The 14,978-nt window shown below is 41.7% G+C and overlaps 1 protein-coding gene across 1 annotated transcript in view; it reads right to left on the reverse strand.

The window, feature by feature from the left end:
* LOC126191212 (hemicentin-1-like) overlaps positions 1 to 14,674 on the reverse strand; it is a 314,593-nt gene extending 299,919 nt beyond the window's left edge. Inside the window, exon 1 of the mRNA XM_049932012.1 lies at positions 14,566 to 14,674. Coding sequence (XP_049787969.1) covers positions 14,566 to 14,584 — 19 coding nt within the window. The 5' untranslated portion in view covers positions 14,585 to 14,674. The remainder of the gene's footprint in view (positions 1 to 14,565) is intronic.
* Between the last annotated feature and the right edge of the window lie 304 nt (positions 14,675 to 14,978).

Genomic DNA, 14,978 nt, shown 5'->3' on the forward strand with positions numbered 1-14,978 from the left:
CAGGTTACCTTATCAACAAGGTTGAGGTTACGGATATGAAAGTAGCTAGGATGATTGCAGGTACTAGTAGATGGGAACAATGGCATGAGGGTGTCCACAATGAGGAAATCAAAGAAAAACTGGGAATGAACTCTACAGATGTAGCAGTCAGGGCGAACAGGCTTAGATGGTGGGGTCATGTTAAACGCATGGGATAAGCAAGGTTACCCAAGAGACTCATGGATTCAGCAGTAGAGGGTAGGAGGAGTCGGGGCAGACCGAGGAGAAGGTACCTGGATTCGGTCAAGAATGATTTTGAAGTAATAGGTTTAACATCAGAAGAGGCACCAATGTTAGCACTGAATAGGGGATCATGGAGGAACTGTATAAGGGGGGCTATGCTCCAGACTGAACGCTGAAAGGCATAATCAGTCTTAAATGATGATGATGATGATAATGATGATGATGACAAAAACTCAATGCTGCTGGTGGAGCTACAAACAGAATTATAAAATGTATACATCTCTATGATAGTGTTTTCTTCCCGACAGGTTGAAATATGCGATAGTTAAACATGTCTGTAAGAAGGATGACAAGAAAGACTTAAGAGTTATACTACAGTTTCCTTGCTGACATCATTTTTCTAACATATTCTAATAAGTAAGTTAAGAGCAGCCTCACACTTAATCAAGAACAATTGACTTAACATATCACTCTTTCGATTCCGGAGGGGTTGCTCGACTGAGAAGGCTATTTATAAATTCTGATATCAAAAATGGTTCAAATGGCTCTGACAACTATGGGACTTAACATCTTAGGTCATCAGTCCCCTAGACTTAGAACTACTTAAACCTAACTAACCTAACAACATCATACACATCCATGCCCGAGGCAGGATTCGAACCTGTGACCGTAGCAGTTGCGCGGTTCCGGACTGAAGCGCCTACTACCGCTTGGCCACCGCGGCCGGCAATTCTGTTATCAAAAAGTACAAGCCTAAAATAATAAAATATCGTCAAGAGGTATTTTTGTGGTCTTTCCTAGATGTTTGATTGTCTAGATCATGATACTCTATAAGAAAAACTCATTTTTAAGGGATTAATGCCTTACATGGAGAAATCGCAAACGGGTGTACCACAAGGTGCAATATTGGGCCCACTCTTACTCCTCAAATATGTGAATGACCTTCCATTTATCGTTCAACAAGAAGGCTTGATACTTCCTGCATTTGATGCTGGTATTGTAATAAGTCTTATCAAAGAGAAAACAGGAGAAGAAATTGTAAATGATGTTTTCGAAAGATCTATTAAGTGGTTGTCAGAAAATGGGCTTTGCCTAAGTACTGAAAAAATTTACTATATTCAGTTCTGTGCAACAACAGTGGACGTAGCACATGAGCAACTGCCAGTAAATAAGTTAGAGATTTCCAAATTTTTTGGTGTACATATTCAAGAAAACCAGAACTGGAATAAGCACGTTACTGCGCTTATCCTGACGTACTGCCTATATTTCCAATCAATAATGTCTTATGGAATAATTTTCTGCTATAACTCACAACTTATAAAGAATGTACTGGCTGCACAAAAGCGAGCAGTAAGCATAATATGTGGCGTACACCTGAAGACGTCATTTAGGGGCCACTTCAAGGAGATGGGTATTTTGACCACGGCGTCACAGTACATAGATTCGCCAATGAAATTTGTCATAAATAATACATATAAATTTGAGAAGAACAGTGAGACCCACACACGTCTTCTACTTCATGGAGGAGTTTCTAGTCGAAAACAAATAGCCAGTAAAAAAAAAGTGTATTTAATTAAAGCAGGTGGATGGGTAGCACTAAATAACGTGTTTGGTAACAGTAATTTATTGATCACGTACACATATCCTGTAAGCAGACTCGTTCCAAATTATTTCGATAAAAGTTTAGTTGAAATTATGTAACTAACTAACTAACTTACAAAGGAAAATGTCCTCCTTCAAGAAATTCACAACTGTTCTGGACCCTTGCATACAAAAGACTACGGACTCAGAAGAATAGGGTATAAAAGGAAGTGCGATCGCAGTTTAGCATCACGTTGACAACGGAACGACGGATTTAGCAGCCAAGGATGCTGTTGAGGTACAGACTCATGAGCAGTTGGGAAGAAAAGTGGCGGACAGCGACAGACAACAAGCTGCACCTGGTGAAGCCCTCAACGCGGCCGTTGGCGTACTTTCAGCCACGCAGCCGGGTTGAGAATCTTATCAAGCGTTTTCGTATAGGGCACATCCCATTGATGTATGGCGTCTTGCTCCGGTGAGAGGAACATTCGACGTGTGGTGCTCGTTACGTAAAGATCAATGTGCGTCACAATTTGCTAGATGCTGTTTTATTTTCAGACCAGAGGACAGCGGAAGATTTGCATACAGATCTGCGTTCTATTTTAGGTGGCATTCAAACGAATGTGGTTTGAGTTTCATGGTTTTGTGACATGTCCAACTTGTTATCTGAAATTTTGGTGAGATGTTCTAAATGTGCTAACAGGATGGCTCTCTCATCCATGTTTTTTTGTAACTGGTCAGCCAGTCACGTTAACGTGTGATGTTATTTCAGTTCCTCTGTCATTTTACTCATGTTTTAATCCCAGGTACAGCATCTTTCACCAATTCTACGTTGTCTTAGAGTTGCAGCGTAGTGTGATTGTCTGGGCCAGCGCGAGATAGTTGGGAGTGAACGTCATTTTGTATGTGTACTCCTCGTTGTATGAGAATTTTTTTAGCTATTTTACCCACATTCGTTTCTTTTAACATTTGTAATAGCGCTTATAACTTCGCCGTTCAGCGTCCTTAAATACCGAACAGAGCTCGTTAGAAACAGAGTACTTTTATTTATTCGTTTATTTACCGTATCGCTCTCAAGTATTACATAATACCAATGAGTATAGTTGTAGGCAAATTTTTATATGGTTTATCATTCCACTCGTAACTGCTACGATGTCATAGAAAGGTTCCTTTCCGGCACATACAGGATCTGAAGAAACAGCATGGACCTAAAGATACAACATGAGCAACTGTGTGTCGTCCAGCACCACACTCACAATACGGCGATGATGATTTTCACCACTCGTGCACAGTTTCCGTTCATCTTCCACGGTCCGTACGGGTGTGATGCACAGTAGTCCAAATTATCCGAGGCTGGTCAAATACAGGGAGATTTACCTGGATCCAGAGCTGTTTCTGGAAATTGTGAAGGACAGTTTTCTCGTCAGTAACGTATTCATTCATCGACGTCTTTAAATTTATCTTCAGTAAGTATCCTCGCTGTGATATGAATTTGATATCCTGAGCTCAATCTTTTTCGCTCCACAGAGGACACGTAAGCCAATACTGGAAAGTCAGGGATATGAACAACCCTCAGCATTTACTTACAAGGGAAAGTCCACAACGCAACCCCCTCAAGTGTAGTAGTAAGATGGCCCAGTGGATGGCCCGTGAGAAACTGATCTCAGATCAAGCATGAAACCAGGTGGAAGGTGTTCTGAACTGTGAAAAAAGAAGCAAAACAGTGAACGGTCCAAGATTAACAAGTGCAGCATCGAGCGAAGTGGAAGAGCGACAGCTTTGTCGTACTATACATTGGTTACAGAAAGTAAAACTTGTGGAAAGACTATATTACCATCGCAAGTAAATGTGACGAACAGTGAGAGCAGGCAAGCTACCACAAAGGCGTCCCATAGACATGAAAACCACAAATAAACGACTGCGAATTATGCTACAGCAAAGGAACTGAAGAGTCAAAACTTCCGAAACGGAACTTAACTTCAATAACGTTAAAAACATATGTTTTGACAGAGCACTATGAAACTGTGTGACTGTGAAACTACTGTTTTCATTTGTGGCAGCGTATATGACAAACTATCGTGTTTTCATCGTTTCCTTGGAAGTGATCACATTCACATTCATACGAACACCTGATTCGGACAAGTAGGCATTTCTGTCTCACTCACTCACCAGGCGTACAAGTTAGGTGCGTCGATGAGATATCCCTATCATGTGGCTCACGTACTGTCACTAATATCGTGTATGACACTCCACACGAGTTTTCCAGTGGAGGATTCGGTTGACGTATCGCCCTGTCATCATACGTTTGCGGTTTCCATTCGAAAGCCACCTCCTTTCACCTGTTAATAGAGTAGTTGCGACTTTCATTATGGGTCCCTTCCTGACACATCACTGTAGTAAACGGACGTTGCATCACGACACAGGCACAGATTTGAAGACAGCAAATAGCGGCTAAAAGCTAGCAGGAGTTGGCTTTGAATACGGCTTGCTCTTTTCGAAGTTCAACACTTTGACCACTTAACCACCACGCCGCGGCTCTTTCGCGTTCCTTTATGCTGCATTTCTGCTTCGACTGTTTTTTTTTTTTCTTCACTGTTCAGTACACTTTCTCCATGTCTTCATCTTGTGTTTAATTATCGCTAAATACGAGGGGGAAGCGATGGGGAGTTTCCTCTGTTAGTAGTACACTCTTCCGCCTATCAGAAAGTGGAATGCTTCTCAAGATAGGTAAGTATGTGGTAGTAGATCTTATTGACGCACCAACAATGCTCAAGGGTTCGTTAAGTCGTACATCTGTCTTTTGCACCTATGAACTGTTAAGCCAGACAAACGCACAGTGCTGTTTTGTTGAGTACAACAATCTTGTCCCCGACTAGTGCTAAGGAGTTTATGAAGAACGTTGTTTCTACTTTTGAGCTCAACACATGTTTGCGTCACGTGTTTCTTAAATATAAGGCACTGCAATATCGTATTTAAATGAAAGTGTCCTGCTTATGGCGATCTCAAAATATTTTAAGTGCTTGGTATGAAGAAGTTTGTGTCTCTCAAAATGTATAGCAAAGGTTCTGTATGCCAGTCGGTTGGATGGATGAAAACGTGCAACTTAGATCGTAATCCCCATTTACACAAATAACGGATATATCACTGTTAACAAAACTATAAAGAGTATTAATGTAAGACTATTATGTGGTAGTTAGGTATGAAGGCGGTAGGTGAATCTTTACGGAAGGTCCTGGATAGATAATGAGGTCCCATATTCCGAGGAGCGTAGGGAACGATGCGGGAGACCCGCACCGCCGTACTAGGCATGGTCCTAGCGGAGGTGGTTTGCCATCTCCTCCTCCGACCTTAATAGGGATGAATTATGATGATGAACACGACACAACAACGCCTTGTCATCTCGAGGCAGGGAAAATCCCTGACCGCGCCGGGAATCGAACCCGGCGTCCAGCTTGCGGGAAGCGAGAGCGCTATCGCAACACCACGGCCTGCGGACCCTGGATAGATAGTATAAGCAACTAAAAGTCGTCCTACTGTTTCTCAGAGCATTTCAGTATTTTATGATTTGGACATAAGTATTCAATTAGTGTAAATAATCAATTATAAATATCTACTATAAAACAGTCTTCATCACGATATATTTATTAAGGTGACCGGTTTCGACCACTACTGTGCTCATCTTCAGACCATTGAGTAGGAACCTACTCACTAATAGTAGTGATTCTCCAGGAGAAAGAGGTTCCTACTCAATGGTCTGAAGATGACCACAGTAGTGGTCGAAACCGGTCACCTTAATAAATAAATCGTGATCAAAACTGTTTATATAGTAAATATTTGTAACACATTGATCACTGTCACTCCCATAATGCATTCAAAAGTATTTAATCAAATGTAAGATTGAAGTAATATCAGTGAAACAGATACCTGTTTCACCAGTAATAAAACTGAATTTTTCGCTCCGATTAAAGCCCTGGATCTGCCGTAGTCTACCGCTACTCTTTTAGGTTACGTATGACATTCCATATATGCCTCAACGCAACAGCATTCGTGAGAGAAAGGCTATAGCTTAGGCAACAAATAGACAATGTCTCCAGAGTTAATCTGCAGCTTTCAATGGACCCTAAACTTCAAAAGAATTGGCTGAAATGCGTAAGATGCCTACTGAAACACGAGTCGAACCTATAATTTAACCTTCCGGAGTCTGTGTCTTATCATCTAGCCATACTACCCACCTTGGCTCCGAAAGGCAAAGGCATCCGACTCAGCTCCCGCACTAAAGCAATTTTAATCCCTCAAGTAGCCGGCTGCTGTGGCCGAGTGGTTATAGGCGCTTCAGTCCGGAACCGCGCTGCTGCTGCGGCCGCAGGTTCGAATCCTGCCTCGGACGTGGATGTGTGCTGTCCTTAGGTTAGTTAGGTTTAAGAAGTTCTAAGTCTAGGTGATCGATGACGTCAGATATTAAGTCCCATAGTGCTCACAGCCATTTGAACGATTTGAGCCCTCAAGTAGTTCGATTGTAGCGCTAATGTCTCACGTGACACTAAGGATTCGCTATGAAAAGAAATCCACAGTCTTTAACGAAAGTGAGCGTCTCGTCAATGTATGTTAGAAATGACATCCTCTTAGGAACATTCAAGGCGTACGATAATTTTTGTTTGTGTTAGTTCTAGATTCACTGGTGCTTTATTTGATGAGTGAGTTGATTGTTTTTGCCTTAAACATCAGCGCTCAGGACTCAAATATCAAAGCTACAAATCTGTTAGATGAAATTCTTAAAATTTCTGGAGAAAATCGATTTTGACGTTTTCCGACCATCTTCAATATCCTAAAGCCAGGTTAATTTTGCAACAACCAGCGTGGTTGTGTGGTAGAGTGCTCGCCGGCCATATGACGGCCGTGTGTTCGATTCCCGGAGGATTCAACTTATTACACTAAGATACATGTTCTACGAGCATTACTGTGAAGCGTAAAATACGCAGAGGTGGAAAAAAATCGGTAGCGTCGAGACTCGTAATCTGTGGACCGCGTCTCATTTCGATCATTATTTTTTCGTTAAGTTCGAGTACCTACTGATTTAAATATACAGTCCGTCGAATATACGTACGCGCTTAACACTTATTTAAATGTAATTTTTCTGAAAAACATACATCCTATCATTATTAATTATATTTCACGTACGTAAACACAGTTTTCATCGCTGATGCAGTTTCTTAATTACCGATATTTTATAAAAGACTATTAGTCCAGATTATTTGAATTTGTAGAAAAAAGTTTGAAATTACATGTTTATGTACTATACGTTTAACGAAAATGCTCGTAGAACTTTTGTTTGAAAGTATAACCCAATGTGAATCGAACACACAGCCCCTCCCCGTACATGACAGGGGGGCACTCGACCGCAGAGCCACTTCGCTCGCCGCACTGTCAGCCTTACCTTAGCATACTGATGATGGTCGAAAAGTTCAGAGTCCATTTTCTCGTGAAATTTGAGAGTTCCAACGAACTGCTTTTGCCGACTGATATTTGAGTTTTGAACTTCACGTACCACAAACAAAAATTAAAAACAGAAGAAAAAGTAATTTAAAACAGTTAGGAAAATCGGATTCCCAGGTGATCTGATAGACGTGTTCAAAATATACTGCTAACAAGTTAACTGTATGATAGTGAGAACAGGACGTTGGTCTACTAGCAGCCAAACATGTAACGATTAACGGACGTCACTGACCATTACGTAAAATTTGGAAATTTATGGTAAGGTCTTACGGGACCAAACTGCTGAGGTCATCGGTCCCTAAGCTTACACACTACCTAATCTAACTTACGCTAAGGACAAAGACACACACAGTCATGCCCGAGGGAGGACTCGAACCTCCGACGGAGGGAGCCGCGCGGACCGTGACAAGACGCCCAAGACGGCGCGACTACCCCGCGCGGCGATCATTACGTATTAATTAGTTCATTGGCTATATTCTTAAACACGTATCGTTATGCAAGAACACAGAAGAAACGTGTAGGTGTTTTAACCGTGAAGTTGTAGTGACAGCAATCAATTAATCCATGGTAAATCATCAAACTCTGGTTATCATTTTAGGAATACTTTCTTCAGTTGTACAAATAATTTCAAATCAGAAATTCTCATTCCAAATTTCGAGAATAAGCGTTATGTTGCCCCATTGCCAGACATATGAGATAATGAGATATGTCGAGAGCACCAGCAGACGGAGTAATCAGCCGCACGCTCTGACAATATTGGTAGCAAATTGAAAAACTGCTGTATTAGAAATGGTTTAGGGGCCTACTTTTTTTCCTTAATGACTACAGCGAAGGTCTAAGAAGATTTTTACCTTGACGAAGGATCTCTACATTCCTGCAGAAGGAAGACTGCTGTGTTCCACAGAAAATGTGTGTGTTGACATCGACACTACACACAAATCAAGAAACCTTATTTTATATTACCAGACTGGGTTAGCCCCTACTTTATGTCCAGATTTAATTCGTTAACTAGCATTCAGAAACGCACGGATTTGGCAAACGATAAGAACATGGCATGTTTCACTGTCAGCCACTTAAAGAAACCCTTGCTTTTCCCAAAAGTAGCCACTACACATTTCATTTCACTGGATTGACATATAGTTTCCAGGACTTTGGTGAACCAAAAAATAGTCAATTTCGGTTGACGATAAATATTCTGGTAAAGAGCTGATCGCTGATTTAACGTCCTAGGAACTGTTATTATTTCCACAAAGAAACATATTTTTAAGTTAGGCCGATGATGAGTTCATAGTAGGTATAAAATGAAATCAGGCGGACAACCGTGGGGATCGCGATGAAGTTAGATTAATTTTATTGGCAGTACTACTTGTCTTATAGCCAGAGATTACTAAGTGAAACTATTCTAACGGGAATCACAATTTGGATTTCTACTAAATTATTTCTCCCATCCTGTGATACAGCGCCGGCCGGAGTGGCCGAGCGGTTCTAGGCGCTTCAGTCTGGAACCGCGCGGCCGCTACCGGCCGCAGGTTCGAATCCTGCCTTGGGCATGGATGTGTGTGATGTCCTTAGGTTAGCTAGGTTTAAGTAGTTCTAAGTTCTAGGGGACTGATGACCTCAGATGTTAAGTCCCATAGTGCGCAGAGCCATTTGAACCATTTTTTTGTGATACGGCAGTGTATTTGACGAAAGCTTGTAACTGATAGTCGGTATCATTTATGGCTCCACAGCCGGTGAAAATTTCTTAAAGGAAGCCATTTCCCTGCCGATACCTACAGAAGAAAATGAATCAATCTAAAATAGTTACTCACTTGTCCTACGCTTTGAGATACACAGCTAGCTGTCATAGGTTGAAGATACGTTCCGGCGTTTACAATGTAAGAGATCCTGACACGTAGGTAAGATTCAGACTGATACCCCAAAATATCCCTACCCTCAGTAATGTGAACCATTTACCCGCTTTTTCTGAGTGCGGAAAAGTATGTATATTTGCCGTTTTCATGGTCATAATACACTCCTGGAAATGGAAAAAAAGAACACATTGACACCGGTGTGTCAGACCCACCATACTTGCTCCGGACACTGCGAGAGGGCTGTACAAGCAATGATCACACGCACGGCACAGCGGACACACCAGGAACCGCGGTGTTGGCCGTCGAATGGTGCTAGCTGCGCAGCATTTGTGCACCACCGCCGTCAGTGTCAGCCAGTTTGCCGTGGCATACGGAGCTCCATCGCAGTCTTTAACACTGGTAGCATGCCGCGACAGCGTGGACGTGAACCGTATGTGCAGTTGACGGACTTTGAGCGAGGGCGTATAGTGGGCATGAGGGAGGCCGGGTGGACGTACCGCCGAATTGCTCAACACGTGGGGCGTGAGGTCTCCACAGTACATCGATGTTGTCGCCAGTGGTCGGCGGAAGGTGCACGTGCCCGTCGACCTGGGACCGGACCGCAGCGACGCACGGATGCACGCCAAGACCGTAGGATCCTACGCAGTGCCGTAGGGGACCGCACCGCCACTTCCCAGCAAATTAGGGACACTGTTGCTCCTGGGGTATCGGCGAGGACCATTCGCAACCGTCTCCATGAAGCTGGGCTACGGTCCCGCACACCGTTAGGCCGTCTTCCGCTCACGCCCCAACATCGTGCAGCCCGCCTCCAGTGGTGTCGCGACAGGCGTGAATGGAGGGACGAATGGAGACGTGTCTTCTTCAGAGATGAGAGTCGCTTCTGCCTTGGTGCCAATGATGGTCGTATGCGTGTTTGGCGCCGTGCAGGTGAGCGCCACAATCAGGACTGCATACGACCTAGGCACACAGGGCCAACACCCGGCATCATGGTGTGGGGAGCGATCTCCTACACTGGCCGTACACCACTGGTGATCGTCGAGGGGACACTGAATAGTGCACGGTACATCCAAACCGTCATCGAACCCATCGTTCTACCATTCCTAGACCGGCAAGGGAACTTGCTGTTCCAGCAGGACAATGCACGTCCGCATGTATCCCGTGCCACCCAACGTGCTCTAGAAGGTGTAAGTCAACTACCCTGGCCAGCAAGATCTCCGGATCTGTCCCCCATTGAGCATGTTTGCAACTGGATGGAGCGTCGTCTCACGCGGTCTGCACGTCCAGCACGAACGCTGGTCCAACTGAGGCGCCAGGTGGAAATGGCATGGCAAGCCGTTCCACAGGACTACATCCAGAATCTCTAAAATCGTCTCCATGGGAGAATAGCAGCCTGCATTGCTGCGAAAGGTGGATATACACTGTACTAGTGCCGACATTGTGCATGCTCTGTTGCCTGTGTCTATGTGCCTGTGGTTCTGTCAGTGTGATCATGTGATGTATCTGACCCCAGGAATGTGTCAATAAAGTTTCCCCTTCCTGGGGACAATGAATTCACGGTGTTCTTATTTCAATTTCCAGGAGTGTAATTAAATTCGATGTTCGAAGGAGAACATAGTTGTTAAACGATCACAGGAGGTGGTCATTCATTCATGGTACCTCATACACTTCATATTTCAATGTTACCTGTCCGCACAAACGTCAGAGGGTTCATGTTCTGTAACTGTTATTTTCATGCATCCTGGTAGCCACAGTAATTGCCTGTGTGCATACTAAATGGGACTTTGCATTTAAGTCGCTGACAATATGTCACCAAATGACCCACGTATATTCGGTACCAACTTATATTCTGTACTGAATACCGCTGGAAAAGTATAATATGCGATTATTCTTAAGAGATAACTTCCGTTGAGCGTCTAGCTCTCTGACGCCGATCTACGGAGGCTATCAGAAGTGATGCATTCGTTCGAAGGTTTGATCATTTGTGATACAGGACCATTAGCTTTTTAGTAGAAGCCAACATTACGCATTTAAATGGAAAAGCAGTGTAATTAAAAGCACTATAAGTACGTTTTGTTCCACAGTTAAAATATTTACTATTTGTTTCCTGATATTGAAAGAACGAAAATGTAATTTTTTATAGCCTTTGTGACACAAAACAAAGGGAAGAAATCGTCGAGAAAAAAATAGAATCGTTTTCACTATGCACGATTCCGTATAGGGTCACTTATTACTGCCAAGCGGTGCAGTCAAATATTGAACAGGACTTCCTGTTTTGTACTGTTCAACGTAGATTAACAGAAAAGCATTTTTATAAGTCCTTCTAAAAGTCGATTTCGTACCTTGAGACTGTTTATACTGCGTTTATTATCAAATAATTAGTTCTCAAATCGATTTTCGGCAAATTTACAAGTCCTTATTGGCATTGTTACGGACATTTAAAAAATGCTGCTAGGAGTATCCCAAACTCTCAGGAATATGTTAAACATCTTTCTGCAAAATTTGCATAATAAAAAACTAAACCTAATATGAAACATAGTAGTTGAAGCTAATTCGTTTCTTCGCATACAAAACTATAATCTGAATTTCAGCTGGGTGAGTCCTTCACATCCCACTTTAACCCAATAATTATAAAGCAACCCAAGAATGACTGAGCACCCTGCCGGTTTTACGAATTTTTCCCTATGTTCAACCGCAAGGAAGTATTTTGCGCCATTATTTCAGTAATCGCTCTGAAGTTTATTTCCATAATTGCAGACTTTTCGGCCCACATTATCGGAGTTGGTAAAAGATCGCCAAATAAGACATAGTATTTTCGTTTAGTGATTCATGGAGTGAATGACGTTTCAACACGAAGAATTTTATTTTACAGCTAAAGAGTTACTAACAGTGGTGCGCCGTTGCAAATCATTTCAGTAAATATCGAAAACTACTTGAAGAGTTCAGTGAAGAGTCTTTGCCTTAAGGCGGCAACTGTGTAGCTGAATTACGTTTAAACCTTTAAATTAGACATAAATTACCAAATCAAATAACCAGTTAGTATTTCACTGCGGAAACCGATATGTACATAGAATAAGGCTATTCCAACGCTATCTACGTGTCCATCACCCGCAGAATGTATACAAGTATTCGTTTTATGAATTTAAACACCTTTAAAGCCGTCTGAATTTATAAAACGAATATTTGTATACTTGGCATGGTGATGGGCACGCAAACCGAAAGGTGTTTACATTTATAAAACGAATAATAACATATTCATGTTTTCTCAAATTCCATAGGAAGCATATAAATATTTCCCTCTCGTGTTCATAGGTACATGTTAACACTGTTAATGGAAAAAACTACTTTCGTTAGCTTTCCAGACAATTGACGTGTAGTAGCTACTGAGGAAAAAAGGTAGCGTGAGTATTTTTGATAGTTTTCGCTTATAGTCATTTCGTTTCTATGTAGATATAGTGACTCTTCCAACACAGACTGACTAATGAATTTTGTTTGTAGCGGAAATGATTAAACATATTGTCTTAAGCAGATGACAATATCTCATGTAAGGTACTAGAATCTTGTTGCTTATATACGCAACGTATTCAGTTTCCTTCGTAACAAATCACCATCCCAGGGAATATTTCCAGACAGAGAGAAGTATGCTATTTTAGATTCTTTTATAAGAAAGATAGTAAGATAGACATCAAGAATCATCGACGACTCCAATAGCTTAACTCCTTGTTGAAGGTACTGGAAAAATTATGTATGCAAGAAGTATAAAAAAGCCCTCTGAAAATAATATATTTCTCAGGCATAATTCGACTTCCAAAATCGTGTCTTTACAGTACATGGTACTTTTCAGTTCACGAATCACAGTACACAAAATTCAAATAAAAAAGTATTTCCATCTGTTACTTTCAGTGAACTTTCAAAATTTCTTGATTGTGCAGGTCCCATTATTCATCTAAAGCAGCTAAAGTACTTTGGTATCAGGAACTTTTCTGACACCATAGTACTTTAGCTGCTTTAGACAAAAGGTTTCTGACTGATTTTCATCCCATCTTTCTGAAAGGATACATAAATATCAATGATCTTCCATCAGGCATGCATGATGCAGAAACAGTACTCTTTGATGACGACGCAAGTATTACAACTAATTCTAATAGTGTAACTTAAATAGTTGATAATGCAACTACTCATCTCCTTGTAAATTATTATCTGGTTCTTTGCAAAAGAACTGCCGCTGAATTGAGATAAAACCGAATAACTGCTAGTTAGTTTTCCACAAAGCTTAACGACAATGTTAGGCATGATGAATGAGGGAAAATACATAAATAAAAGAGAATATTATAAATTATTAGGTGTTTATGCTGATAAGAATATTATACAGATCGCCTCAAACATTTAAGCTCTGAAATTGTTACGAAAAATATCATAGTTTGAAGATGAAAATGCCAAAAAGTTGACTTTCTTTTCCAATTTCCTTTTCCTAACGTCTTATGCCATCATATTCAAAGGGAAACTCGTCTTCGAGAAGAAAAGTATTTGTTGCACAGAAGTTTGTAACAATGATGAGATGTGGTGCCCATTCCGGAATCTCTTACAGAGAGCTCTTTAAACTGTTGAACAAATTGACCACAGCCGCGCAGTAAATTTAGTTCCTTGCAAAATTTGTAGTAAAAAACCAGTCAGTGTGTAGAAACAACAGTGATATTCATAAATATAATAACGAAAGGGGAAATGAATTCCACTATCCAGCATTCAGCCATGGTGTGTAACAAAAAAAGGAATGTGGTATTCAGCCTCAAAAATCTTTGACAGCGTACCTAGTGCTACAAGGCATTTAACTGATACTACAAGTAACTTCAAACAAAAACTGAAATCGTATCTCCTTGACAATTCTTTCTTGAAGAATTCCTAAATGTGTATTACTAGGACTGTGTATGCATTGTTTTTTCATATTTTTAAAGTGTTTGTGTGTGTGTGTGTGTGTGTGTGTGTGTGTGTGCGTGAGAGAGAGAGAGAGAGAGAGAGAGAGAGAGAGAGATTGAATATAGCTATGTATAAATCACAGTACGAAAATAAATCCGAAGACATCATGTAAATGAGAGGATGTATTATAATTGCAATAGTGACTTTTACCGTAACACAGCGAGAAGCCACAAATATGATCCACGAAACATGAAAATCATGGTCTGACTAACGCGCGCTGACATGTAATTTGTTTAGATTGTAACGAACGTTTGACACAATCTGTAAGAGTATAAATGGTTCTAAATATTAAGATCTTTACCAAAAATTTAATTAAATTCACTACGCACCGTTGTCATAAAGTATTAACACAATATTTGTTTTGATTCATTGCACAGATGTTTGTGTAAAATCTTCCTAATTGATATATTTGAATTAATTATGTGTCATTTTGTTTCATAGGTACCTGTTAAGCAGACAGTCATTTCATCGGCCACTGATCGCTCGCGAGTAGAGTGGGCGGTGTGGCCTTACGAGCGCCGCTATGTCCCCGCAGAGTGGCCCGTGTCGTCGACGTCTGCAGCACTAGGGGCAGCACCCTACCCTGCGACTGCCGGCGTCTGCCGAAGACGCGCAGGCACTGACTGATTCTGAGCGAACGCGCTGCAGTCTCCGCCGAGGAGCCGGCGGCGCCTGCGCATGCGCCGAAACAACTGCGAGTCGCAGGCACCGCGCGGCACTCATTTTCCGTCATTGTCATATCTGTATCCGGCGTCCGCCAAAGAGCTGGCCGTCACTGGGCAAGATAGGGATCGTGACCAGACAGTAAGTGTCCCGCAAAATCAGCAAGCAGCCTTTTGTGGCCTGCAGTCCAAAGAA

This window comes from Schistocerca cancellata, chromosome 6, assembly GCF_023864275.1.
Source record: "Schistocerca cancellata isolate TAMUIC-IGC-003103 chromosome 6, iqSchCanc2.1, whole genome shotgun sequence".
Taxonomy (NCBI): Eukaryota; Metazoa; Arthropoda; class Insecta; order Orthoptera; family Acrididae; genus Schistocerca; species Schistocerca cancellata.